We start from the raw sequence: 27,582 nt of genomic DNA, 5'->3' as shown, positions 1-27,582 counted from the left end.
ATGTCTCAATCGCTCGATCTTCTGAGATCAGTCGAAGTTAGAGACGGTAGTTGATGCAAATTTGACAAGAAATAATTGGTTTTAGGGAGATTTTCATTAAGATAGTTCGTAATCTTTGAGATCAATATCTGTCTACAAAAAGACGAGCCACAGGCTTAAGTTGAGTAAATAATTGCATAAATGAACATGTTTGAGGAATTGAAGTTGTCCATCGACAATGAACATTGCTTGAGAAAGACATTGACATATGATGCTTCAGCTAGTAATCTATCGTTTCCAAACTTCACCATCTTAATCGACAGGCACCTCAACCTCCATTTTCAGGCCAGAATTGCCAAGAATCTGCAAAAGAACAAAAATACATATAACATATATATTGCAGCACAAGAAATATATGAATCAAGCAAATTATGAATGATTCTCAGCAAGTTCAGATGACAGAAGGCCGTACAATAATAGTTTATACGGGATCTCAAAATTCATGGAATAGTTGACATAGAGTTAGAGACCATGTGGTGAACAATGAAGTAGTTCTTCTAAAGTGTAGAAAAGAAGCAACTCGACCATGATTAGGTGGAACGTGTTTGTTCAGATGCTGAAGAATCAGCAAGTTTAGATTTGAAAGGACTAAACTTCAGCAACGAGCTACTGTTATTGATAATAAGACTTCAAATATGATTGTGAATGTTAATTACTATTCATGTGTTTCCTCGACATTTCAGCTACTTTATCTTTGTGGTGATATTTGGTTAATTTTAGGCGATTTATGTACACATTTTTTCAATTTGATTAATCCAAGTTTCAAATAAGTATCAATTATTTTTGTGTTTGTATAGTGTCAGATAAGCATGTCACTATGCCTCGTTGGTCCAAATGAAACACAGTGAGATTTATGCTAGTAAGAACAAACCATAACGAAATCCTCCTGAGTTAACTGGGATTCCTTTGAGTAACCTGCTTCCTCCAGAAGTTGGCTCAAGACTTGCTGCAGAAGAGATAAAAGGGCAAAACTTTAGAACATGCCATATCATGAGCTATGGAAAATATATACAAATCTCCCAGTGAGTGCCTCCTAAGATTTAGTGCAGCGTCTTGAGTACCTTTCTTTGGTCATCAGACATGAAGGGACCAGACAAATCCTGTAGCACTTCTATTATGTCATTGAAAGACACCTTCCCATTAAAGTCCACATCGTACACTTTGAACATAACTAGTGAAACAAGAACAAATTATAAAGAAAAGATTTTAGCTACTCAAATTTGTAATACGTTAAAAGAGTATAATGTTAGTGGCTGTAATAAAGAACAAGAAAAGAAAAAAACAATGAAAGAGTGCCCTGAAGGAGATATAACTACTAAAGGCAGCCCCCCTCCACTAGAAAGAAAGAATGCTATTTAAGAGAGAAGTTTATAGTCCAACTTGGTGAAATACCTTCCCGCACCTAATTGATCAAAAAGTTCGAAGATATACACTTTGACCCAATACTCTTACACTATCCAAGAAAATATCAAAATGGCTACTCAAAATCATGCACATAACTTTTAGGATCAAAAACCGTACATTAACTAAGAAAAAAAACCAAATTCACTACGTTACTCTATCTTCCTAGGCCCTAATGAGTCAATTACAATACGTTGAATTTGAAAACTCCTCAATAGAATCCCATTTGACAACTTTTTCTCACTGTTTCATACTTCTGGAAGAACACTACAATCAAATTGGATAGTTATTTCCCAATTCCTAACACCATCGAATCGAAAACATAAGAATACTAGCATTGTTTTGACAGAAGTGCAAAAGGGGAAAAAATGATCTTAAACATTCTGTTTAAATATTAGAATGTCTAAATCATGTGATAAAGGGTGTACAATCAAGTATGGAAAGTCGGAAATATAAACCAAAATTCTGCTCCAAACTTTGAAAATGACTTTTGAATTACAAGAGAACACTATCAAACAAGCCAATGTCGAGTGTTATCAGACAGGATCTAAACAATTGGAAGACTGCATTTTATACGTACATTCAATTTTACGTTGGATGCTAGCTTTAGCACTAAATGCAGACAAAAATGCCACGAAATCTTTGAAGTTCAAACCATCAACCATCTTCAGCACCCTCTGGGGAATACCAAAAGAAAAGGATAAACTATCATTCACCAATTTTAGTACACGAACTTCGCAAACTCAGGCTCAGAATCTAACTATTTCAAGAAATTAATCATAGACATCGTTCAAATAACCTGAGAAAGAGGATTCATAGCGAATTCTGGGACTGATAAGAACTCGTCGGACAAGATGTATCCCTTTGAGTTTCGATCGAGTTGACAAAATCTCTGATACAGTGACACTATTTCTTGTTGCGTAACTGAATTGCAGACCCAAAATGAACGAGAACCGAGAAAAATTAGAAGCGTAGAGTATCCAAAGAAAGAACAAAGAACAGAAATCGAAAACACTCACACAGATTATCGCAGTGCTGTTGAACTTCTTCAATATCATATTGAGTGAGCATCGAGGAGGAATTTCCCATTGTTCGTCGCTGAGATTCAATGAACGCAAATCAAAATCTACGTTCTCACCTCGAGGAAGAAGTAGCAAAATGTAGGCAATTTGTACGGAGGAAGATTGCCTAGAATTTGCTACAGAAAGAGGCGAAATCAAAACAACTGTGGAAATCACCGAGGATCAGAAACTCGTCAAACTTCAGAGAACGAACTTATTGAATTCTGTGGAGTAATTCGTTGATTGATCAGAAAATTTTCCACGAACCCAAACAGAAAGTGATCAGAAATGGTAAAAGGATCCGAGTAGTGGCCGATCTGGGGCGGAGAACTCCGAATTCGGCTGCTTTTGTTCGATTTCAGGACATGTTCAGAAATTATTCTGAAAGTATTATAATTAATTTTTTAAAAACATGTTTAGTATTTATTGAAATTGTTATAAATGTCTTCAAAGTGTTTATTTATTTTATTTTATTTTATTTTATTTTGCAAAGAAAGAGATGGGAACTCAAATCACAAACAAAACACAATAACAAAAATTATAAACAAAACAAAAATACCACTCACAAAATCACCCCTAAACCCAAATGTAATATCAATTAATTCATGTATTCTTTCTTTTACTCGGACATTGTTCTTCTCGAGACTACATGTTAAGAACGAGAAATAGAAATAGGATAGAAGGTGTGTGTTCTCATTAATATTCATAAGCTTTAAATAAGATACAAATTAGCAATTAATACCTGTCACTAAGAAAATATAAACTAATTAAATAGTGAGAATAAAATAAAATATACTATAAATCAAATCATAAAAGAAAAAATATTAAGATATAATATCTAAGATATATTCCATAAATAATATATTCTCCAAATATTATATCTCAACACTACACCTCCTTGAAGATACCATTTGTAACACCTCCTTGGAGATACCATTTGTAACACTGTAACACTCATGACCGATTTGGACTAGGTGCCCAATCTAAATTCTAAATCATGGTCCAAATTCGGGTCATGCGATGTTACAAAATATTGAAAGAGGCCTTCACGAATTTGAATACAAAATAGCGAAATCTCTTTCAATAGGATGTGGTTTAGAGATGGCCAATGTGGAAGTTGGTGGACATATGTAAATGCAACCATATCTGAATGAGAGTGATCCTAACCATAGTTAATATATATGTTTGGACTAATATTTAAATTTAAACTTATAGAATCATAGTTAAACATTTTTACCTATATTTCTAGAGAATTATCTAAATTTGATATGCATAAAAACAGCTGAAGTCGTCTGTAGTTTATACAATATTCCAAAAAATGAAGCATGCATAGCTTGGACAACAGGACATGAAACCGTTGCGTGTTACTGAAAAGTCCACCGGAATCCATTCTGGTGGTAGAAAATATGAACTTTTCCTTTCTGGAAGGTGGATGAGATTTGACAAAATAGCTATTAATCAAACCAACAATCTATGGCAGCTTGATTGATTGAAAACATCCCAGATTTGCATATTATTGGATGAAATAAATAGAGGCTTTTCAGCAAGCATCAAGATCCCGGCACGGAGGCGGTTTTGGGTCGCTTAACAAAGTCGTGTTTCCTCCTTCTGGTCCACAACGTATGCGTCCTGGGTTTTGTGTTCCGTGCTGAATATGGGGTATGGATGTTACATATTAGATCATGCAAGACATCATGAAGGAAATCTGATAACTAGAAAGGGAACTCGACATTTCGACATCGACATCAGCTAGGCTAGCTAGTTAATTTCCTTACCGGTGGTTTCTCCCCTCTTCTCAACATCTCCACTATCTCAACGACCCGTTTAGGAGTGACATCTTCCTGAAAATGAAGAAAAACACATGAATTCAAGATAATACTTGTGATTTCAGCACAATGAGTCTATTTTGCGTTGGATAAATGAAAATATTATGCTGCACCCACATAGTAATTGTATGTGTATCCTTCAGATCCGTTCGAGTAATCGGCGACTGTGATCATTGGAGCATTAACACAACATCCCTACAGAAAATAAGCAGATAGCAGATCATCATTAACGTAGATAACTCAACACATTGCCAGACATAAATACCAAAAACAAACAGGCCAAAAGACAAATCAAGCTGAAGTACTAATAATCGGCCCTCTTGGTAGTTTGTCTCCACCATTTGTGGGCTTTCTTTTTGTATGACCTCGTTTTCTTTCATTTTTTCTCAATGAAAATTTGGTTATTCATTAGAAAAGTATATAAGAAGGTCGGGGATGATGCCAAGGAAATAGAATAAGAGAAAAGAGTAATCGCACCATGCATTCCATTTCTCCAACAGAGAACAGACCATCCTTTGTTACTTCTGCACATCACAAACATATTATGGGCTATCTTCAGATCTATATACCTTCGAGGTTTTAATGTATAAATTGCAAAATAAGAAAAAGTAAATAACTTTGTATCAACAACATAGTCGTGATTATTATTCTAAAAGCTTTGTTGTAAAAATTTGGATTGATGTTCATGTGGATCAAATATTTTGAACATATAGGGACCAGCTGAACAGTAATAAGTTGATTAAGTTCAACTCTAGACTTCTAATCGCTTGCAATAATTATGAATTCTACCATGGCCTTTCATGAGCAAACAGCTACATAACACTCACCGTTGCGCTTCACTCCCAAGTGCTTCAGTAAAGCCTCTTCTATTTCCCGAGAGCCACGAATCATACATGGAGTAGTGCCACAAACTAATAAGTGGTACTTGCCTACCTGAAAATCAATTGATGAAGTTCAGCAGGTTTGTTGGTAGCCACACAATTTTTAAATTTATATACTAGAAATCCAAATATAAATGAAGAAACAATATAGACTTATTTTATTCTCTCACCTTTGCTCGATTAAACATTGAATAAAATGTTGCAACTTCATATACACGGACGGGAGCAACCTCTACAACCTTAGCTACCTGAGTCAATCATAAAAGTACCTTTACAATGAAATATGAACATAACATTCATCATAACCAAAGACTTAAATAAGTTTCCTATTAATACAATAAACTTCCAACCAACCGAAAGTGCATTCCTTTGTGATTAAGAACAAATAGATTTGAAGAGGCTTCGTCTTATTACGAGTCTCCCAAATAATGGAAAGCAAATGAATTGTAAATAGCTGTACATGACAAATTTAAATATAGAAAAAGAAGCAATTGTATAATTTAAGAATTTGGAGAGCATGAATTTCCTCAGTAAAAAATCGCCTTATTTAGTTTTTTAGATTATTTTCTTTTGAAGACGCTCCCAATTTTGAGATGCGCTTGTCTTGTTCCAAAGGGTGAAGTTGGGAAAAGTAGTTCAAATTAGCCAAGCTCAGGGATATCTTTTTCTAATTTATAATTAAGATCTGGGATGCCTTTATATCCTTGACCTAAAAGGTAGTTGTTATTTCAACAGAAGCTGAACAAAACCTGGGGAGACAAAAGGTTCCTTGGGACTGGGAGCTATATTCAAGATAACTTTTGGATGCTATGCACAACACGACTATTTGTGTGCAGCAAGACAAAAGGTTCCTCTGTTTTCATGTTTTCTGTAGCAGCAGGAGTTTTCTACCAAGTTCCTGTCTATATATTGGACTTTTTCTGTATTGTTTGAGTGCAATAGTAATTTTAATATCAAAAGGTTTTCTCCTGCATTTTCCTCTATCAATATTAAAGCATTCATTCATTTTTGGGAATGCTCCAAATTACTGACACGACGTCAAATTAAAGAGAAACTTCAAAGTATAGGCCAACATACTGCATTCATTGCAGAAACAGGAAGCCATCCTCCATGCTGCTGTTGTGCAAGATCTAACAAAGGAATGACAGCAGATTGTTTATAGTTGGAGGGGTAGTGGGATAATATCTCTGCAACCTGCACATGAATACGGTAAACTAAACCATATAATTTCTTTGATGATATGAAGTTAAAGCGAACATCTATCCCTATTCTGTACAACAATATTAAACCATAAAACTAAAAATAAAAAATCAAGCAAAAATCAGTAGGAATGGTTGTAAAACCCAGTATAGAAACGTCCCAATGAATATTAAGCCCACTAGAAAATCTCTCTTTACAAACAAAAAAGAGAGTTAAGCTTCTGTCCATGACACAATGTCAAAGATGATTTTAAATCTTCATCACATTTTTGTGATAATAAGGTTTTCTAGAATCAGTTTCTAAAAGCACAGCATGTGATGAAAACAACGATGCAGACACTACTTCATTGTATCAATCATCAAATACAGAACCCACGATGATAGGATATTGCGGTTTCATGTCCGGGTGGGGAAAGAAGACTTTTAAGCACTATCTATCAATCCTTTTGTGGAATCATGTCTATTGTCTATTATTTTGGTTAAATCCTCCACAGCAACATTCTAACCATCAAAGATCCCAAAAAGATATGCGGAGGTATCCATTGCATCATCCTAGTTACATACATTGGTCTCACACTTGCATTGCTCTTTCCTTTCTTGTTTAGATAAGAGGATGTGCCATAAAATTGATGGGCTCGAAGCAAAACATGGCTATAAACAACATATCGTAGCAAGTCTCCTACATCCTTTCCGGTTGTTCAATCAAATTAGCAGAATAATCCTCTATCTTTTTTTATAAAAAAATTTGTCAAAAGACAAGCCAAATACAGAAGAATATCGATCTAGAAGGCATCCAGATTTCCTAGATCAATAAAGGTTAAAACATTCCCGTCTTGGAACAAAAACGCCAGAAATCCTCAAATTCCGAGAGCATTCAAAACACCAACCTTGTTTTTGTTCGTCTCGGAGAATTCCCAGGGAAGATCGGAATTGTTATCCGGCGTATCTATATGCTGCAACACGTTAAAATTCATTATCTCAACACAAAAATTGTACATTTCACTCAATTCACACAACACAGCGAAGAAATCAAGAAAACAAAGCACAACAGTCATGAACTCACATAGTTAAGGGCAGTTGAGAAGCATCGCGAAGTCTGCAGCAGACAAAAACTCAAATTAGGGAAGGCAATCGGGGAATGGAAGAGAGTGAAAGAGAAAGTGAGATAAAACCTGACGGAAACTTTGACGGATTCCGGCTAGACGATTGGCAGCCAGGCGAGGTAGCATTTTGGGTGAGAACGAGAGAGATGGATTTAGGGCCTGGAAATGGAGCTCGATTCAAACTCAGACTCCATATGTATATGAGAATTTGCACTAAAATAGTATTAGTCAAATAAAAATAAAAATAATAATAATTTAAAAATAGATCTCTAATAGGTCTACTTGGTGTCACAATCACACTTTTGATGGCAAGGAACTTGCTATTGTGCTACACTCACTTTCCAATTACAAGTGAGCTAAGCCAATTCGTTCTTGGGTCGCCTACGGCCAAGCGACATATGCTCGAGCCTCTGGCCTCGATTTTAAGGGAAGGTTTTAGAAAACGAGGGCAGAGAGAGATTTTCGCAAGAGAGATTTTTGAAAGAGACATTATATAAGCAAGCAAGAGAGAAATAACAACGGCTCACAATATATAACCTTGGGTAGGGAGAAGTTGACAACTAGTCGTATCCCCTTATAGTACATTCTAAGGCATTTCATGTCTGACAAGTCTAGACATGATATTTCTGAAACGTCATACTTCCTAAAAAATACAAAAGTAAAACACTAGAATATGAAAAGACATAAAGGGTTGGGCATGTCATGGGCATGCGGCCATGGGCAACACGCCTTGGACGAGCATGATCGTGATACTTGGCTCGTTTCAACCACTTAAACCATCTTGAAATCATTTATGACCTATTTAAGATCAATATAGCTACCATTTTTAGACGATAAATAATATTAAGCATCGTTGATGACTCAATGAACAGGCTTTAAGCTTTGTTTCTGAATGAATGAAATATCATTGATGCAATTGAAATCTGATTGAGTTGAACATAGAAACGATCGGCTAGGCTGATTTCAATAGCATCAATTTGAATTTGAAACTGGAAGTGAACCACCGTTGACATACTTACGGGTTGGTAGGGTGAAATTGTTGTGTTTGCATGTGTTGAAATTTGTGTCATAAAGTCTCATTCTTAATTGTTTAATCTTTATAATGATTTTGATTATTTTAGTACCAATTAACCATATCCATTCTATGAAAAATCTAAGGTTATTGTTGTAATTTTTCACCAAATGTTATTGATATATGGAAAGATTATGTTCGGTTAATAATGTTTTATCCGGAAAACATTATTCATATAGTTAGCCTTGTAATTGTTATAAATGATAACATTATTCATGTAGTTATGATTTGATTCAAATCGTTGATGTGGAAACATGTGAGTTAGAGTGTCCTATATAATGAGTTCGTATAGAACTGAACTACAAAATATTTAATTTATATTTATAAATTTATAAATTTAAAAAATTAATATTTCATAAGATGATATTATAAATTAGTTTTAGTTTTGAGTGAGTTAACTTCTGATTCAATATGCCAAATATTTTGAAATAACGAGTTGAGAACATAGTCTTACGAAATGAAATTCACTTATTATCCGGGACAACCAAACATTTTGTAAGAGTTTTTAAACTAAACATTTTGAAACAATGACATAGCTGACAAGATGGTTATTGTTTGGTCATTAGGACACTTACGGCTTACAACGTAAGCAAATCTATAGAGCTTATAACCTCCTATAACCTCGAGTTTTGATATCAACGGTTTAGTCGTTACTACATATTTGCTATGAATTTACTTCCAAACTTAATTGAATTGAAATGACTAAAATATATATTTCCTACAATTGCTTGTTATCATAGATAGATTTTGAAGGGAAAAAAAAAACATCTGCCAAGCAAAGCAATTGGCAGTCCCTACCATGAGAAGTTGGTAGTTTTTTTTTTTTTTTTTTTTTTTTCAGTCGGGCAGCTTCGCCTTCGCCTCTCTCCTTTACAGTCGAGCAACTTTGCCCTCAGAATATTGATCTCACAGCAGAAGTACAGCGCTCGTGATTTCCTGATTTTGGTCCACCGTTTGATTGTAGTTTCTGCTAGACGAACACGAACGGGACTCTCCACAATAGTATGATATTGTCCACTTTGGGCACAAGCTCTCAGGGCATTGCTGTGTACTTTTTCAAAATGCCTCATTCGAGTATTCCTTTATTATAAACCCATGATCATTCTCTAAATTAGTCGATGTTGGACTTTCTGGAACTTTCATCGTCAGAAAGTTCAATTAGATTGGGCACAGTTGCAAACTTGCAGCCCCCAAAACCATTTTGTTGCATGTTATACACATTTTTTCAGATGAAGAACAGAACAGTACCGGCAATACTCAACTCACCAAACAATTACTTCCTCCACCAAAATCATTTCTTCTTTCTTCAGTCACTTTCAAGCTCTGTGTCTTCACTCTTAGACGACATGGTATGAACCTCATGATATTTGCGGCCACTCATCGCGTTAGCCAGCTCTTGTATGGAGCAAGAAGTGCTCCGTCTCATCTTATCACCGAGTATCTCGACCTGATCCTTTAAGCCTATCCCCAGAAGCCGATTCTTCAACAACTCCACAGTAGCAATATATGGAGGTATTCCCTCGTCAATCATCATCTCAAAGTACTTGCACGCTTCTTCTAACTTCCATTTTTTCTTGCAGAGGCCATGAATCATGACAGCATAAGTTGAAACAGAAGGGTAAAATCCTCTATCTCCCATACTCTCCCACACTTCATTGGCTCTGTCAAATCTTCCCACTCTTATCAGCAACTTCAAAGCCATATTGTAAGTGTGTCTATCAGGAACACAATTGTGTCTATCCATTCTTTTGATCAACTTAAGAGCACCATTGACTTCGTTATGATCACAATGATATGCTAGGATTACATTGTAGGACCATGTATCTGGCGTAACTCCACTCTCAATCATTTCATCCAAAAGTTCGTAGGCTTGTTCCACCTTTTGATCTTTACAAAGCTTCTTGATGACCCAGTTGTAAGTAAACACATTAGGGAAAAGGTTGTGTTTCTTCATTCTTTCTAAGGCCCTATAAGCCGTATGCAAATCGTTCTCTTGACAGCTCGAGCGGATGAAAATCGAATACGTACCTGCATCCGGGGTGACGCCATTTGAACCCATTTCTTGAAACATTTTGTGCGCTTCATCCCTTTTCCCAGCTTTGCACAGAGCTTCCAAGAGACTATTGTAAGCAAGCACATCTATCAAACAACCTCGTTCCCGCATTTCATCAAACACCTTCTGGGCATTGCCTGAGTCACCCACATCTCCCCACCCCCTTGTCAAAATGCTATACGTTTTCACACTCGGATTGAACTCACTCTTAACTTTATCAAAAAACTGCTGGGCATGAGCAACGTGTTTCCTCTTACATAGAACATACAAGAGCTGATCAAGATCATCAACTCCAGGTCTTATCCCAAACTCTACCATTCGATTGAAAGCTCGAACAGCATCTTCAGGCAAGTCAGCTCTACTATAAGCTCTGAAAACAAGCCAGAAAAGTTCCCGATTGATTACAGCACATTGAGTCTCCCTTATTTCTATAAGAAAATCCCACAAAATAGCAAATTGCCCACTGCTTCCCAAGATGTCAACGAGAATGCGATAGCTATCGGCGCTGGGTTCGAAACCCGGAATTCTTTTAGCCCAGAGGAAGAATCTGTGAGCAGAGAATCCGATATTCTTGCACCTTTTGAGAACCTGCTCGACGAGATCGGACGATACATTGGAGGAGAAAGAGGAGAGAGCGAACTCCAAGTCATGGTGAGGGCTTCTGCGATCGCTGAGGATGCGAGATATCTCACTGACGAGAAATGGAAGTGGTGAGTCTAATCCTGCGGTTGTTGCTGTAGCGAGAGAACTGAATGGGCGTTGGTGAACGAAAATACCGATTCTTAAGAAAGGGCATAAAAGTGAAATGGAGACCTGGAATTTGGAGGAGAATGCTCTGATTGCCATTACAGAGCTCCTTGCCTGAAATTATGGTATTTCTGAGATCATAAACCATAAAATGTGAAATTAGTTGAACAGAATTCTCTATCTAATTCAGTGGAACAGACTATGAAATCTAATTTCAATTTAACACCAAAATAAGATTTGAAACTAAACAAATTTCAGGAGATTTAAGAAGAAAAAGAAACAAACCATGAACAGCGGCGGCGAACGATTAAGGAGGACAGGGGAGAGATGATGAAGGGAATCGCGTGCGGTGTGGTGGCCGTTAGTGAATCGCGCGGGCGTGGGCTTTGCGAGAACGCTTAGATGCTGCCTTAGGGTTTTAAAATTGTAATTTTTCTTTTATTTTCTTTACGTTTTTTTATTTTATTTAAAAGGGAAAAAAATTACCCTTAAGCATTTACACGTGCATCAAAAAGTTAAAAATAAAATAAAAAAACTTTCTTAATAGTTAAAATTTTTGTGCAAGACCTAATAAAATTTCCCGCTACCTACACTTAACGGTCAAGTAGGATTCAAACCTACAACCGGTTAACAGTTGATCTTCAAAGCCCCAAGTAGGATTCAAACCTACAACTAATCGGTTAACCGTCAATCGCTTTACCACTGAGCTGCTAACCATGACCAATATGAGTTTGAGGTTTCCTTCGTAACTCCCGGAACACTCCCGGAACTTGTGGCTCCATTCCATACCTTATGGCTATTTCAGTATATTCCATCTATATCTCAATTCCATTCATTTAATATCTCCAGAGCTCAAAACTTTAACAAAATTCTAGCAGTTTTTTTTTTCTTTTTTCAGTTTTTTTTTCTTTTTTCGGACAATCCTTTCAACTTTCAATTTTATATCTAATAAATTATTATCAATTTCATTCATTGAACATCTCCGGACCTCAAAACTTTAAAAAAATTCATGCAGTTTTTTTTTTTCTTTTTTTCGAGTAACCCTTTCAACTTTCAATTTTATATCTAATAAATTATTAATTTGCAACCGAGAGTACAATCCTCATATATATATATATATATATATATATATATATATATATATTAGCAATAGTTTGGTGAAAGAGCTAATTTTTCAACCAAGACCATGCATGTGCTTTGGTAAATGAAGGGAAGAAATATTTATACCGAGATATTACGCAAGTCAATTATGCTTGTTGTCACAATCGCCTTTCAAGCATAACCGTGACAGGCGACGCTTATCAGCTCCAATTCCTGAAATTATTATTCACCAAACAAAGATCATCTTAATTTCTAATTCCCAAATCCCAAGTATCATTCTATACAAATTCTACAATGATAGGACTAAATTCTATATTTCACACGACTCCGAGCGCCCAAATAGCGTATAGCGATTATCAGCAATATTGTCGTAGGCAATGTTTCTAACAAACCTGCAGCAACACAATCAATATTCAGAATTTGAAAGATAATGCTCAAAACTTGAAGAACTTTACATGATAGTAAGGAAGGACTTACAGTGGCACAAACTTGAGAAAAAGTGCAAGCTGAGGAAAGGGTAACTCTAAATGTTCCATTATTCTTAGAACAGCTTCAGACTTGATATAAGATCTGCAGTCCAATACATAGAATTTATCATCCAAGTTGAGAGAATTTTTCCCAGAAAAGACAGGAAATCAATACATTAGAGAAATCTATTGTCATGTGATTATGACTTTTATGTCTTCAAGAAAGATTGGAGACGCCCTATCATGAATAAGATAGGCAAATATAGCTCATCATTGTTGTAGCGGAAGTAGAAGCAAGATCAATCGCACTCACACAGTCACAAACAGAAATTAAACAAAGAGATACAAAGATTTACGTGGTTCGGAGAGAAGAAATTCCCCTACATCCACGGGTAGCAACCAATCTCGATAATCAAAATGTTTACAAAGTGTATATCTCATATTCTCACCCTACAAAGTCCTTCAACAAAGTTCTTCCCAAATGTCACTCAACAAATACAAAATGACACTCAAACTCAATACATCTCAACCATCCTAGACAACCCTTTATATAGGCATAAATGATTCATATATCAAAATGAGAATATGATCATTAAGGGTTATGAACTAAACGAGAGTTAGAATAATACATTTTCATGACAACTTACAACAATCGTAACCTTCAAATAACGAGATGCAAGCATATACCTGTCCTTTTCAACAAGAACAACACTCGAAATATCATCCGGTGCTCTTCCTGATCTTCTTAACAGCTTCTTCCCAGCTTCACTTTGGAGAGCCTCTAGTCGTATTCTTCTGTCAATGTCAATGGTAAATCCACAAAGACAGGGAGCATAGTGTTTCAAGGTACAGCTATAAATAATTTTAACCTCTCCTCAAGAACAATGATCGCCCATTTACATAAACACACAATCGTAAATCTATTTAGGCTGCAACTCAATCATGGCAACAATATTATGAAGGTATGAAATCATATAAACCATGGATCTTGAAGATACAACGGCATTCAATTTCACCATATTACAGGGGAGCTATACGGGGCCTCTAAATCAGCTTCAAATTTCATTATCTTTCCAAGAATTTCCTTAGAAATCAAAAATGAAAAGAACAGGAAGACACACCTGTTTCGATCATTAGCACGAACAAATCTCACACCTCCATTGCACAAATTGCACACACCTGCGAGATTAATAAAATCATCGATACTTCACTTTCACCGCGAATTCGAAAAACACATAAAAACCCTACACAACTACTTCACTTTCATTCAATTATATCAATAAACCAAAAATTTCATGACATAGAGACGAATTAGAGGTTAAAGAATTCAAAAATAGTAGCAATCGATACACTAAAAGAATATCGTACCGTCAAATAGCATTATTGGTCTTGTATCTTTCTCGAAGAAGTCAGAAGTTGCTTCGACCCAATCTATCGTTCCGTCATTGGTTGCAGAAGATAAAGAGACGAAAGCCACTGGCTGTCGTGGTCTAACGTGCGCCATTGACGGCAGGACAAAACGTGCCGGAACTCTGCCGGATAGTGGAAGCGCCATTGGAGTCGGTGGAAATGCACGACTGGCTTTTCCTCCACATATTTAAAGGAATTAAGAAAATAAACTATAAAATTGAAAATCGATAACATTAATTTTTAACCTTGTTATTGGTTATAATTACGGAAAAGTCCTGAATATAAATAGTTAGCTCGGGGGTATTAACGTAATTCATAATATTTTAATTTAGTTTGATTTAATTATTAAAAAACATTAAAATATATCCTTTTAAAAACAAATTATGTTTATATATATATATATATATATATATATATATATATATATATATATATATATATGTCTCTAGACATAATTTGCACAATAAATATGGGTCATTTATACAACATACGAGTCATCCAACCAAGCCTATGAATATCTAACAGTAAAATCACTTACTTGATTGGTCTAAGCCGAAGTTACTGTACTTTTGTAATACTAAGTTTGAATATGCTCCTTGAAATCCATATTTCCCTTAAGAGTTCGATCACAATGGGTTAAGACATACGTAATGACCTAATTAACCTAACAACATCCATAGATTTAACTTTTGGTTCTTAGGAGTTGGACCAAGCTGGTGAAGACAATTAATGATCTAACTAACCTAACAACATCCATAAATTCAACTTTTGGCTAAAAATACTATAAATTGGCTAAACACAAGTTGTATTGATCTTAAACGCCTCTGAAAGTGTAAAAGAAAAAAATAACTCTAGAATGATAAAAAATGGTATGAAAATGTCTCGGATAAACTAAGAAGTTGAACTAGAACTGTTAGGAGTCATCAAGTCGAGTCGGAGTTGGTTGGATAGAGTCGGGGCTGAGCCACGTGCAAGGAGAACAACGGGGCCAAGCTGTGCGCTTGTTAGATTGGGGTTGGATCAGGTGAAGGCACGGGTTGCTAGGTCGGGTCGTGGATCAGATATTGGGTCGGTCAACCAGTGAACGTCTAGACGACATGTCGTTGAAGGCATGGCTTGCTCCTTTTACAACCTTCATGCCTATCGGCCAACCAGTGAGACGACATGTCGTTGGTACAGGAGGAATTTATTCAAAATATATATATATATATCAGCCCAAGCCCAAGCCCAGTGAGTGGCTTGAAGGAAAGGCTAATGTATCAGACTTTGACGCACCGAAGCTGAACGCTGTGCACCCACCATGACCGCCGATGACTCGTTTTCTCTGAACGACGACGCCTTCGCGGCGAACCCTAACGTCGATATCTCCGTAAGTTATTTCGCTCTCCATCTTTGTTCTTGAGTTCTTTGTTTTCCTGTGAGATTAGAGTTCCTCTCTTCTGTCACTGTCATTGGTAGGGTTTTAAGGCCTGAATTTATTTTCCGAAATTTGTTACCTATCCCTTTAGAAGGCGCATTAAGGAAACTGAGTGGTTTTTTACTTAGAAACTTCAAAAAAATCCGATGAATTAAGGGTGATTTTGTTCTCTGGTTTCTGAAATTTGAATACAACTTTATATGTGGCGGCGAGGAGATTCTGTAAGCTACTGTTATTAAAGTGAAGGATGTACGGATATGGAGTCCTTTCATAGGCTTCAATGTCAGTTGATGCTCAGAAATTTTCTACCTGTCTGGATATGTTTATTTTTTTTGAACTTTTCCTCTTAACAATGTGTAGAATTTCAGTGTTCTTCATGGCTCTGTTTTTTTTTTTTTTTGTTTTTTTTTAAAAATATATAGATAGAAGAAGGCTGTCAAAGCAGTGGAGAATTGCTCGAGGAAGAAGGAAATAATCTTGAAAATGATTGTGAGCAATTATTTCGGATGGATGATGATGATCTTGATGATAGAGATGAAAAAGTCCTGTTAGATGGTCATCGAAATCATGGAAATGATTTAAGCATAAGTGATGGTAATGAAAGCTTTGATGGTGATATAAGCATAAATGCTGACCATGAGCATGACAGAGATGAAAGTCCTCTGCTTGATTGCCAAATTGATTTATCTAGAGATAAGAATTATCCCTCTCCAGTTGCCGGGATGGAATTCGACTCATATGATGATGCCTATAATTATTATAATTGCTATGCTAAGGAACTTGGCTTTGCTATTCGAGTGAAGTCCTCATGGACTAAACGTAATAGCAAAGAGAAACGTGGGGCGGTTCTCTGTTGCAACTGTGAGGGGTTCAAAACCCTTAAAGAAGTTAACAGTAGAAGAAAAGAAACTAGGACAGGGTGTTTGGCAATGATTAGGTTGAGGTTGGTAGAATATAACCGATGGCGAGTTGATGAGGTAAAACTTGAGCATAACCATTCTTTTGATCCTGAAAGAGCTCAGAACTCCAAGTCACACAAAAAGATGGATACTACTGGGACTAAAAGAAAGGTTGAACCAACTATTGATGTAGAGGTTCGAACAATCAAGCTATATCGGAGTTCTGCATTGGATGCAATGGGCCATGAAGGCTTAAATTCAAATGGAGAATCTAAAGCACATGTCTACAAGCCTAGGTGCCTGCTGCTCAAGAAAGGTGATGCCCAAGTCATTCATGATTTTTTTCGTCGAGTTCAGCTTACTGATCCAAATTTTTTCTATGTGATGGATTTTTATGAAGAAGGTCTTTTGAGAAATGTTTTATGGATCAATTCCAGGTGTAGAGCTGCATACAGTTATTTCAATGATGTGATAGCATTTGACACTACATGCTTGTCTAGCAACTTTGAGATTCCACTATTTGCGTTTGTTGGAATAAATCATCATGGCCAATCTATCTTACTTGGCTGTGGATTACTTGCGGATGAGACGCTAGAAACATATATTTGGTTATTAAGGGCGTGGCTTACATGTATGTCTGGTCGTCCCCCACACACTGTCATCACAAACCGATGCAAGGCTTTGCAAAATGCAATAGCTGAGGTTTTTCCGAGGGCTCATCATCGGCTTTGTCTATCATATGTTATGCAAAGCATTCTTGAGAATGTGGGAGAGTTGCAGGAGTCCGAAACATTTCATGCCGTGCTAAGTAGGACAATATATGATTGTGTGAGAGTGGAAGATTTCGAAATGGCTTGGGAAGATATGATCCAGCATTTTGGGATAAAAAATAACGAGTGGCTCCGAAGTTTGTACGACGAGAAAGAGCGCTGGGCTCCTGTTTTCTCAAAAGAGACATTCTTTGCTGGAATGTATAATTGCCAGAAAGGCGACTGGATAATTCCTTTCTTTCATGGCTATGTGCACCAACAAACTTCTTTGAAAGAATTCTTCGACATATACGAATTAGTTCTTCTGAAAAAGCAAGACAGAGAAACTCTCCAGGATCAAGAGTCCAGTGAATTGAGCCCCCTGCTGAAGTCGAGATGCCCCTTTGAATTGCAGCTTGCTAAACTATATACAAAGGAGATATTCAGCAAATTCCAAGATGAAACAGTGATGATGTCTTCTTGTTTTAGCCTTCCTCAAGTCGAGACGAGCGGTGGACCGATCATGACGTTTGTGGTCAAAGAACGTGGAGGGGAGGAGATTCCCCAAGATGGAAGGGCTTACGAGGTTATGTATGATAAAGCAGGAGGAGAAGTCCGCTGCATTTGCAACTGCTTCAACTTCAAAGGCTATCTATGCCGACACGCATTGTTCATCCTAAGTTACAATGGCATAGACGAAATCCCATATCAGTATATTCTATCGCGGTGGAGGAAGGATTTGAAGCGCGTTTATGTCCCAGATCTTGGCTGCAATAACATAGACATTACAAACCCAGTTCAGTGGTTTGATCACTTACACAGAAGAGCAACGCAAGTTGTTCAAGAAGGCATGACATCTCAAGACCATTATATGGTTGCTTGGCAAGCACTTAAGGAGTCCTTGAATAAGGTGCGTCTCGTTCCTGATAGGCATGTATAAAATGGCTATACCAATCCTGTAAATAACCTGACATTTTTGTGTACATTATATCTCATTAGTTCAACCATGTCTCTGAAGATTAGATTGAGTTTCGTTTTGACTTTTCAGTTTTTAAGATTAAGCTTGTATATAGACCTTATTTTTTAGTTTTTATAAACAGAAAAGGAAAAATAAAACTGTTATCAAATGGGTTCTGCTTTATTTACGTTGTTCAATTTTGTATTAGAACATCTATGCTCTGTTAGGCTTTTGATGTGGTTGGGTTCTCCAATTATGTCTCTGTGCCAATGCGTTGAGATGGATACTGAAACTGAAAAGAAAGTGCTGCATATTCGCATATTCTTATGGTCGTAAGTATTCTTATGGTCGTAAGTATCTCTGTCCACTTTGAACATAGTTCAATTAGTAGTCATACTTTCGATCCGTTCCTTGTTGAACTCATAAAACCAAATTCTCTTTCTAATAAAAGAGAGAATTTTAGCCACCAAATCCATTTTAGTGTTCCATTCCTTTTTCTCATCTCATTTATAGTATTTATTACATAGGGTAAAAAGTTCCAAATTTATATCTTCGAGTTTATATCAATTTTTATAGTAAATTTTCAATTTCATCTAACACTATTTGACACTTACTTTACTTTTGCTAGCTAATTATAGCAAAAGGTAAGATATAAAACTCTAAAAGCTCTCTAATTTGAAACGAGTGGATCAAGCAATTTGGTTATAATCCACTCATAAATTAAATTAAGTGGATCAAGCAATTTGGTTATAATCCGGAGTAGAGTTACTAGTGAGAGAGTAGGGTTAGAGTTCTAGTTCAAGTAGTGAGATCAGACATAAGAATTACTCATTAGAGTTCTAGAGAATTATTCATTTACTTATCTATGTACCGGGAATGAGTGAATTTCATCCCGACAAATTATATTTTATCTCCTTATTTGGCCAAGTCCCCAAAATGATTGATATAACCAATCAACTACAAGAATCATTCTCACTCATGCAAATCAAAATGTAAAAGTTCATAACTCATTATTAAAATCGAGTTATATACGATCATTCTATGAAATATTAATCTTAAATATTTCATGATTCAGTCTTATAAAAGACATATTATATCACATTCACATGTTTCCACATAAACGATTTAAATCAAATCACTAATAACAAATACAAAGGGGTCGTATCAATAATTTTTTTAAAACTCTATTTATGATTTGACAGAGAATTTGACAGAGAGCATTAAGAATCTATATTCTCTTCTAAATATTTTAAACATCTTGAACAAAGAACAATTGGGGGATGAGGGGAGGGCGAAATTCCGGAGTCAAAAAGGGGTAAAAACAATTAGCTCCAACTGTCCCGACTGCAACCATGCTAGAGAATAAATCAAGTATACATATTTGTCCTATGACTTAATCAATCCAGTAAAATCGTCAATGTCATCGTCTTCTTCCCTCTAGAAAATCAGTATTGCCACGCGTTCTACGTGCTGCATGACGATCCAATTGTTGCAACATGAGAATTTAAACCAAACTTCCAATCAAAGCCTACTTGTCTCCACCTCCAAACATCCCCATCATATCTTTATTCGAACCCATTTGCTTCATCAAGCTCTGTAGGCCACCCATCCCGCCAATTTGCTTCAAAATCTGGGGAGGAAGGACCTTACTCATGTGCTGTGCATTCATATTTCGAGATAGCGCGCTCATTTCGCCCTTCTTTGGGATCTTGAGCCCTTTCATCTTGCTCCATACCTTGGCAAGACGCTTGTACTCTTCCATCATTTCCATTACTTCCTGAACACGGCGACCTGAACCTCGTGCTATCCGCATCATTCGTGACTCATTCATGAGCTTTGGGTTTGAGCTATCCAATTCTGTTTAAAATATGAAATCCATGCATGAGGATCATTAACAAATAATTCAAAAGGAACCAGAGTATTCATAGCAAGAAAAGAAGGAAAGGATATATGGATAATTTCAACTTGCCTTCATCTGTCATTGAGTCCATCATGGTCATGTAACGCTTTAGTTTCGCCTGGCTTTCCTTTTCACGTCCTTTCGGCATCAATTCATCTCTAAATCCAGGAAGCATTGAAAATACCTAAACAGACCAGTTCTTAGAGTAATGCTTATACATTGAAAAAGTCATTGATATAAAGAAAAACTGCAACAAGAGAATAACAAGCTCAACCGCCTACTTTTCAGAATAAGCAATCACAGTATACCAAGTATTTAGAGCAGGCCTATGTTCAAATTACAGAAAAACACGCATTTTTTATCCTGTGAACTGGGGTAGCTAGCACTTATAATGCTCTGGACCCCAATGTCTCAATCTTACCAATTAAAAAACCTATTTGCTATGAAAGTTGCAGAAGAAACGCTTCTGTAAATAAAAATGTGTAGGAAAACATATTGTTAACGTGATTAATCAATATTACAATACACCTTTGTCTTCCCCCATAAAGTGTCGTATTGCAAGAAACAGAAGGTATTTCTAAGATTCAAATTCATTCATCTTAGTAGTGTAAAGATTAGAACCAGAGGAAAAAGCTCTTACTATTGTGAACCTTTAAGCCACACTACTACCCACAAATGTCCCTCAGAAATTTCAAAAGGTCAACCTACTTGTTCTTCAAAATTACAGTGCATTGTATCGGGTATGAATAATACCTGGCTAATTGGACCCATCTTAAGTAATTTCTGAAACTGCTCGTACATAATTCTCAAAGTAAAATTTCCTTCTGAAAGCTTTTGTAAAAGCTCGGGTTGCTGATCCATTGGCACGACTTCATGAATTTTATCCATGAATCCAGACCAGTCTCCCATGCCTAAATAAATGACAGTCTGCTTAATGAACAGGAACCATTACGGCAACTGACGTGAACAAGGTCAGATTTAACAGAAAAATCACCTAGGAGACGGCTGACAAATGGCTTAACATCAAAAACTTCAAACTCATCCATGTGTTCTCCTGTCCCTATGAAAATGACTGGACTCTTTGTTGCTGCAACACTGCAACAATAAGTAGAACATGAAGAAAGAGATTTAGCTCAATGATACTCTGTTCATCAATATATTGTTCACAGACAAATATGCACACAGTGTATCCCGGAAAAGAGAACCATAAATGCAAAACAAAATTTGACAAAATATCTTTCTACGCATCAATTGATGAAGTCATTTGATCAGGAACTTAATCAAACAATAAATCTGAAGAATTTCAACAGAAAATTTTCATGAGGCTCACAAACTACAAAGCACGGTTTTTCGCAAAACAATCTGCACAGTATGATTTTTCATCCCAAAAAAATAATAATAATAAAGGAGAAAAAACAGCTCTGAAAACTTACGCACTAAGAGCACCACCTCCCTTTGCGTGACCATCCATTTTGGTCACAATCACAGCGCCAACTGCAACACTTTGTTTGAATGCTTGAGCTTGGTCAAATGCTGCTTGACCAATACTGCTATCCATGACAAATATAACAAGATCCGGTTTCTGGACAAGGCAAAGAACGGTAAGTAATTTTAACAAGTCATCATCGAATGGCCATAAAAAAATAAGTACAAGAAAAATACCGTTGCTTCAGAAACTTGACGCATTTCTTCAAAAAGAGCAGCTTCTTGTTTGTGACGCCCACTGGTATCAACAATTATGAGATCACAATTTTCTTTCTTGAATCTTTCCACACCTTCCTCCGCAATTTTTACAGGATCTGATTCCATGTAACTACAAAAGGGGAAATAGAGAATAATTGAAATACTGAATAACACCTTGATGAATAAATCAAGCACACTGCAGACAGAAAGAAATTTTTTACGTATAAACGTAAGAAATACAAAGCAAAGGAATAAAAAAATGAGGAAATGCGCACACATATGAATAAACATTTTTATGGTCTAAATACGCCTGGAATCATAAACTAGGAAGGAAACATGTGTCCCAGTTCTTTTACGGTGTTGTCCTCTTTAGAACTCTTCTTGCTAAGAGGAAACTACTTTCCGGCATCGATCCTTGTGTTTGACAGTATTGGAGTTTTAAGCTTTCTTTCTTTTAGCACAGCACATTTGTGATGTGGTTGGGGATTGGGGGAGGGTGAGATATGGAAGGTATAAATCACTAATTTGGTAAAACCGCCCGTCATATATAGTTACTATTATTTAAAATAAAAGTAACTTCCATGATCACAGAAATGCATAGTCAACTCAATAATACATATGCACTATCTACCTTCCATAAAAGGGAATCTTTGCTTTGGTTGCATTCTGCTTCAATTGATCAAAAGCACCAGCTCTGAATGTATCTGCACAGACCAAAGCAGGCTTCCAGCCTTTCTTCTGATGATAATATGCATACTTCGTACATGTTGTGGTTTTCCCAGACCCTGAGTTTTAGATATTTAAAAAAGTATATAATAATCAATAACACGCAGAAAAAACTGAGAGAGTAAAAAGAAAACATAGATTCCATGCTTGGGCAATATAATTCAACAGGAATGTATTATGTATGAGAGAAATCCTTAATCAAAATATAACTAGAAATCTTTCCGATGCTCAATCATGATTAAAAAACTCCAGATAGTAGCTTTAAATTTCTTCTTGACAGATTCAAATAGTGACGAAAAATGATAAGAGCAATGAGCCCTTATCGTTCTAAATTGTAGCACACCACATTTAAGTGGATCATTAAACAAGTACTGAAGGCAACAATCTTACAGCTGTTACATACCTTGCAAACCAACAAACATGACAACACTTGGTTTTCCTTTCTTTGGTGTAAAAGAAGGCTTCCCAGGATCTAGCATTTTGCACAGTTCATTAAATACAGCCTACAGAGGGAGAAGAGAAAACCTCTTAAAACCTAGCTTACCAATAAATAGTACAAATAGGTGAGTTAAAGAGTTGCATTAGATGGATCATGTAGCGCAAGTTCTAAAGATTCCCATCAAAAGAAATGTAATATCTAAGAAGGGTACAGTTATAGAATGGCAAAAGTAACCAATAAAATGAGTAAAGTTGTTCGGCATGGTTTTAATATCATAAATAGTTTTAAAAATGATGAGGGATATAGCATCTTCAATTACTTACTGCTGGAAATGAACCTTGGTTGGTTATAAATATCACACACACTGTGAAAAGAAGAATGTACTCCAATCACCTTCGTTTATCCACTTCAGTTTTGCTTTTACTACCTTCAACTTGTTTCTTCCTTTTTATCACAAGGTCACACTCTTGAGGCTAACCTCTCTTTCGTAAGCTTTTTAAAAGAGCGCTTATTTCATCCAAGTCATCCAAAGGGTGGAGGACCACATTTAATAAAACAAGTCCATAAAGAGATGGGCCAAAGATCTGAAGTTGATCTAGGATTTTAAGATTGTTTAACGTTCTAAAAAAACATCCATTCAACATCTAGAAAGCAAGAACAGGTCTACCCTACAGCTCGTCAACATTGAGCAGAAAGACTAGACAAAGTGATAGACCCATTCAGGTGAGGATGAACCAGTCTACAATATTCCTATTGAGAGACCTCATGGACTTAGTGGTTCTATCCCCCCAACAAAACAGAGCCAAATAACTTTGGAATCCCCAGCCAAATCCAAAAAATGGCCACGAAAATCAAAAAGGCCCAACACATCCCAAGGTTTCTCTCTACCCCTGGCCCTTAGGTTGTTCTCTATTTCTCTTGTTTAATCCTATTGCGTTTCTTATCTAAACAGAACTCATCCCAAAATGCATCTCTCATCCTGTAGGTGGCAAGGCCATGAACACCACTAAACCAAACAGACCGGTCAACCAAGCAGGAAAAGTGAATGGATAAGGTGAAACAGCTCTAAAATAGAACAAAACTCGGGTCCCATAGAACAATGAAGCCAATGGAAGTACCAACCAACTCTGGCCGGTTATCTCTACAACAGCATTTTATTTCATTTCGAAAAATTGGAATGCCAAGTAGCAATTGCAACAATAATCCTGAAGTATACAAATCCCAAAACATGGTACATTTATAAACTTCGTCAAGTACATTATATATATATATATATACACACACACACACACACAATTAATAACGCTTAGAAAGATTTTCCATTGCACTTAAATTCTCGTAGTATGTAATCCACTATATGGACGGGAAATTAAAAAGTCGTTGAGCGCTGAGATAGAGAAACAAGAAACTAGTTCCACATTCAGCTACAGCTATCACAATCAACTTTAGTTTCATAAATTACCTCCGCAACACCAAATCATCAAAAACAAACAATAAAAGAACTCATCGCTCACGACGAGAATACGGAAAAGGAAAATGAAATACAAAACGAAACGAAACAAAACATACCTGTTGAATGATCTTGCGCTTATTGTGACCAGCGGCGAGGTCATCCAGATTGACAATTTTCTTAATATTGGTCTGCATATCACGGACGAGCTTGAATTGAACATCGGATTGAAGAAGAGCGCGGGTGATCTCGTTGAGACATTCATTCAAAACCTTCTCGTCGATCACCGTCGCATTGCTCATCTGCTGGAGAGCACGAGAAATGCTCCCCCCAAGCTGTGCTAACACCATCTCCGCTGACTCTTCGAAATCTGGATTCGAATTGTTGGTCGATTCAGAGAGGTTTTAGAATAGGGTTCCGATTTGGGGGTTTCTGAAAATTTAACAAACCTTCTTCTTCGCCTTTCAGAGGCTAACGCGGAGTGGTAATATCAAAAATCCGATTAGAAAACTAAATGGCTATCTTATTATTATGAGCCTGCCACAGGAGATCCCAGCTCTGGGCCGTTTTTTTGTTTTTTTGTTTTATTTACTTTTAATTAGATTTCATTTTCCTCTTATTATCCATTAATTTTAAAATTGGATCATTATTAAGATCAACCCAATATTATAAAAATAAATCCAAAATAAAAATTACCCTCAATATGATCTTCATGATGTTATAAGAGTTGAAATTCTCGCCCATATTTATATTTTTTTTTCTTCTGATGATATTACTTGTCACAATCACGCTCTTGTAGTAACGAGACAACAATGCATCACTTGTTTTAAATCAAACCAGTTAAAAATTAGTCGTGTAAAATTTGGACTCCACAGACAATGTTCACATATACTTGATCCTTGGTTCAGAAAAAACGTGAGTGAATAAATACATTACGTTAAATATACAAACAATAATTAACATTCATTGTTATTTTAATGATAAATTAGGTTGCTCTTTGTTCTAAATCTTCAATTTTATTTTTTAAATTTTAATTATTTTATAAAATTGTGTTAATTTTTACTTTCTTTATTTAAATTCCTCACATTCACTATTGACATTTTTTATATATAAAAATAAAATAAAATTTTTAAAAATATATAATGTAAAAGTCTATCAAAATTCAACAAGTTGGATAAATACAATATATATATATATAATTAATTAATTAATTAATTCATGTCATATTTATTTAAACAATATGATTTGAAAAATTGAAATAAGGCTGCAAAATGGATAAAAAATGATTTTTTTTTCATTAAAATTAAATATCTGATTAAATGGAAAAAGAATGAACCAAACAGAACTTTGCGGACGTGGCCAACAACTACGGGCGCAGAGTGAAGGAGCAAAGATAATTTTGCGGTGGCCGTTAAAAGAGAAGAGGATAAGAGAGAAAATGGCAGCGACGGCGGCAGCAACCGGAGCTTTGAAGATCGGCGTTCTGTCTCCGGTCAAATCTGAAAAGAAGCCGCCGACGAACTTCACGAGGCTCACAGTTCGCTATCCAAATTGCTTTCTCAATACGCGGCCGAAAGTTCCTGCCATTCGAGCACTTGGACAAGAAGGGAATTCGAGCGGCGGCGACGACGACACCGGCATCAGTCATGTGTGTGTTTCTTTCTAATTGTCTTCTAGCTCATACGCATTGCATATTTCTGTTACCACCTGCTAATTCTAGGGCTAATTAGCTGAATCTAGGCTGAATGCGGGAGAAATCGATAGAATTCTATAATTGACCACTTCTACTGTATTTGACGAGGAAATCTGGAATTGAGTAAACCAGCTGCATCAGGTTCTTGTTAGGTTGAGTATTCGTTCCTCTCGTCTTTTCAATAATCAAACTTGGAAAAAGAATGGATTTCATGTTCACGATGATTTTTTGTAACGGTACAAGCCCACTGCTAGCAAATACTATTCTCGATCTTTCGTTCTCCTCCCCCACCGATGTGGGATCATTTATTGTAACGGTACAAGCCCACTGCTAGTAGATATTGTCCTCGATGTTTCGTTCTCCTCCCCAGCCGACGTGGGATCTCACAATCCATCCCCTTTCAAGTCTCAGCGTCCTCGTTGGCACTCGTTCTCTTCTCCAATCGATGTGAGACCCCCAAATCCACTCCCTTCGAAATCCAGTGTCATTGCTTGCACATCGCCTCATGTCCACTGTCTTTGAGGCTCAGCCTCCTTGCTAACACATCGCCTTGTGTTCACCCCCTTTTGAGGCTTAACCTCCTCACCGGCACATCACTCCGTGTCTGGCTCTAATACCATTTGTAACGGTCCAAGCCCACCGCTAACAAATAGTGTCCTACTTTAGCTTTTCCTTTCGGACCTACCCTCAAAGGTTTTTAAAACATGTGCTAGGGAGAGGTTTCCACACCCTTTATTATAAAGGGTGTTTTGTTCTCCTTCCCAACCGATGTGAAATCTCACATTTATCCAATGCATTCTCAACTCTGATATGTATCCAATTCATTTTTAGACAATTTCCTTTCACGATTATCATCATAGTTCAGTAAATTCAGAATGATTATAATCAATAAGTATAGGGTAAGATCTAAAGGAGGATGATATGAGGATATATAGCAACAATTTCTTCACTTACTGTGTACTATAATGCAGGAGGATGTGCAGTTTGTGTTGAAAATGGCAGCAGGTTCCATAGCAGTGGGCGGTGGAATAAAGTATGGAAGCATAATCTTTCCGGAGATGACCAAACCCAATATTGTACAAGCTCTTATTATGGTATCAACTCCTGTGGTTGTAGCCATATGGCTCTTGATCAACCAAAGTCGTCAAGACAGACAAAGCTAACAACAATCAACTACTTCTTTCGTTTTTTATAAGGAATTGCTTGTTAAAAACACTGGAAATTGAATTGTTTTGTTATCCAGATCGTGATGAAAACCATGAAATCGCTCTGAAAATGGGTTATAATCAAAATGACAATAATTTCATC

At 36.5% G+C, this 27,582-nt stretch overlaps 7 protein-coding genes across 8 annotated transcripts; 2 read left to right on the top strand and 5 right to left on the bottom strand.

Annotated features, from left to right (window-relative positions):
* Window positions 1–75: 75 nt before the first annotated feature.
* Window positions 76–2,900, bottom strand: LOC111789605 (calcineurin subunit B-like). The gene is made up of 6 exons (XM_023670226.1): window positions 2,460–2,900; window positions 2,240–2,364; window positions 2,021–2,117; window positions 1,101–1,210; window positions 911–985; window positions 76–342 (listed from the first exon to the last, which is right to left on the bottom strand). Exons 1-6 carry the CDS (start codon window positions 2,527–2,529, stop codon window positions 292–294), a joined length of 528 nt encoding a protein of 175 aa, XP_023525994.1. The 5' UTR covers window positions 2,530–2,900; the 3' UTR covers window positions 76–291.
* An 850-nt stretch (window positions 2,901–3,750) lies between these two features.
* On the bottom strand, window positions 3,751–7,702 carry LOC111789722 (NADH dehydrogenase [ubiquinone] flavoprotein 2, mitochondrial-like). The gene is made up of 10 exons (XM_023670394.1): window positions 7,580–7,702; window positions 7,471–7,503; window positions 7,295–7,360; window positions 6,286–6,402; window positions 5,379–5,456; window positions 5,155–5,260; window positions 4,805–4,851; window positions 4,445–4,522; window positions 4,277–4,342; window positions 3,751–4,149 (listed from the first exon to the last, which is right to left on the bottom strand). Exons 1-10 carry the CDS (start codon window positions 7,634–7,636, stop codon window positions 4,042–4,044), a joined length of 756 nt encoding a protein of 251 aa, XP_023526162.1. The 5' UTR covers window positions 7,637–7,702; the 3' UTR covers window positions 3,751–4,041.
* A 1,568-nt stretch (window positions 7,703–9,270) lies between these two features.
* On the bottom strand, window positions 9,271–11,758 carry LOC111790745 (pentatricopeptide repeat-containing protein At1g52640, mitochondrial). 2 transcript variants are annotated; one of them, XM_023671777.1, is made up of 2 exons: window positions 11,668–11,758; window positions 9,271–11,513 (listed from the first exon to the last, which is right to left on the bottom strand). In XM_023671777.1, the coding sequence occupies exon 2, from the start codon at window positions 11,479–11,481 to the stop codon at window positions 9,889–9,891; it is 1,593 nt and encodes a 530-aa protein (XP_023527545.1). In that variant the 5' UTR covers window positions 11,482–11,513; window positions 11,668–11,758; the 3' UTR covers window positions 9,271–9,888. The 2 variants fall into 2 exon arrangements, with proteins under 2 accessions (XP_023527545.1, XP_023527544.1); XM_023671776.1 differs by having other exon boundaries at window positions 9,271–11,496.
* Window positions 11,759–12,616: 858 nt separating this feature from the next.
* On the bottom strand, window positions 12,617–14,544 carry LOC111790746 (DCC family protein At1g52590, chloroplastic; the record flags this gene model as incomplete). Its single annotated transcript, XM_023671778.1, has 5 exons — window positions 12,617–12,875; window positions 12,961–13,053; window positions 13,638–13,745; window positions 14,072–14,129; window positions 14,319–14,544. Coding segments are annotated over 5 exons (567 nt in total), but the record flags the coding sequence as incomplete, so codon positions are not given.
* A 1,057-nt stretch (window positions 14,545–15,601) lies between these two features.
* Window positions 15,602–18,547, top strand: LOC111790744 (protein FAR1-RELATED SEQUENCE 8-like). Its single transcript, XM_023671775.1, has 2 exons — window positions 15,602–15,729; window positions 16,200–18,547. Exons 1-2 carry the CDS (start codon window positions 15,661–15,663, stop codon window positions 18,363–18,365), a joined length of 2,235 nt encoding a protein of 744 aa, XP_023527543.1. The 5' UTR covers window positions 15,602–15,660; the 3' UTR covers window positions 18,366–18,547.
* A 1,042-nt stretch (window positions 18,548–19,589) lies between these two features.
* LOC111791755 (signal recognition particle 54 kDa protein 2-like) lies at window positions 19,590–25,055 on the bottom strand. The gene is made up of 9 exons (XM_023673226.1): window positions 24,701–25,055; window positions 23,096–23,195; window positions 22,598–22,751; window positions 21,946–22,096; window positions 21,717–21,865; window positions 21,278–21,378; window positions 21,037–21,194; window positions 20,353–20,467; window positions 19,590–20,240 (listed from the first exon to the last, which is right to left on the bottom strand). Exons 1-9 carry the CDS (start codon window positions 24,929–24,931, stop codon window positions 19,912–19,914), a joined length of 1,488 nt encoding a protein of 495 aa, XP_023528994.1. The 5' UTR covers window positions 24,932–25,055; the 3' UTR covers window positions 19,590–19,911.
* An 872-nt stretch (window positions 25,056–25,927) lies between these two features.
* Window positions 25,928–27,516, top strand: LOC111791721. The gene is made up of 2 exons (XM_023673191.1): window positions 25,928–26,229; window positions 27,246–27,516. The coding sequence occupies exons 1-2, from the start codon at window positions 26,020–26,022 to the stop codon at window positions 27,435–27,437; spliced, it is 402 nt and encodes a 133-aa protein (XP_023528959.1). The 5' UTR covers window positions 25,928–26,019; the 3' UTR covers window positions 27,438–27,516.
* Window positions 27,517–27,582: the final 66 nt, after the last annotated feature.

Source organism: Cucurbita pepo, chromosome LG03 (assembly GCF_002806865.2).
Source record: "Cucurbita pepo subsp. pepo cultivar mu-cu-16 chromosome LG03, ASM280686v2, whole genome shotgun sequence".
In the NCBI taxonomy this organism is placed as follows: Eukaryota; Viridiplantae; Streptophyta; class Magnoliopsida; order Cucurbitales; family Cucurbitaceae; genus Cucurbita; species Cucurbita pepo.
The sequence above is the reverse complement of the archived record's forward strand: the minus strand, read 5'-3'. Positions and strand labels throughout refer to the sequence as shown.

Excerpts from the sequence above, each read along its gene's own strand:
- LOC111789605 (XM_023670226.1), bottom strand. The coding sequence starts at position 2,529 with ATGGGAAATTCCTCCTCGATGCTCACTCAATATGATATTGAAGAAGTT. Across the intron at positions 1,211-2,020 it reads CATCCAACGTAAAATTGAAT|TTATGTTCAAAGTGTACGAT; the intron begins GTACGTATAAAA and ends TTGTTTCACTAG. Across the intron at positions 986-1,100 it reads TGTCTGATGACCAAAGAAAG|CAAGTCTTGAGCCAACTTCT; the intron begins GTACTCAAGACG and ends TCTCTTCTGCAG.
- LOC111789722 (XM_023670394.1), bottom strand. The coding sequence starts at position 7,636 with ATGCTACCTCGCCTGGCTGCCAATCGTCTAGCCGGAATCCGTCAAAGT. Across the intron at positions 4,343-4,444 it reads GATACACATACAATTACTAT|GAAGATGTCACTCCTAAACG; the intron begins GTGGGTGCAGCA and ends CTTCATTTTCAG. Across the intron at positions 4,150-4,276 it reads GAAGAGGGGAGAAACCACCG|CACGGAACACAAAACCCAGG; the intron begins GTAAGGAAATTA and ends CCCCATATTCAG.
- LOC111790744 (XM_023671775.1), top strand. The coding sequence starts at position 15,661 with ATGACCGCCGATGACTCGTTTTCTCTGAACGACGACGCCTTCGCGGCG. Across the intron at positions 15,730-16,199 it reads ACCCTAACGTCGATATCTCC|ATAGAAGAAGGCTGTCAAAG; the intron begins GTAAGTTATTTC and ends AAAAATATATAG.
- LOC111791755 (XM_023673226.1), bottom strand. The coding sequence starts at position 24,931 with ATGGTGTTAGCACAGCTTGGGGGGAGCATTTCTCGTGCTCTCCAGCAG. Across the intron at positions 20,468-21,036 it reads AGATGGGTCCAATTAGCCAG|GTATTTTCAATGCTTCCTGG; the intron begins GTATTATTCATA and ends TGGTCTGTTTAG. Across the intron at positions 20,241-20,352 it reads GGACTCAATGACAGATGAAG|AATTGGATAGCTCAAACCCA; the intron begins GCAAGTTGAAAT and ends TATTTTAAACAG.
- LOC111791721 (XM_023673191.1), top strand. The coding sequence starts at position 26,020 with ATGGCAGCGACGGCGGCAGCAACCGGAGCTTTGAAGATCGGCGTTCTG. Across the intron at positions 26,230-27,245 it reads ACGACACCGGCATCAGTCAT|GAGGATGTGCAGTTTGTGTT; the intron begins GTGTGTGTTTCT and ends ACTATAATGCAG.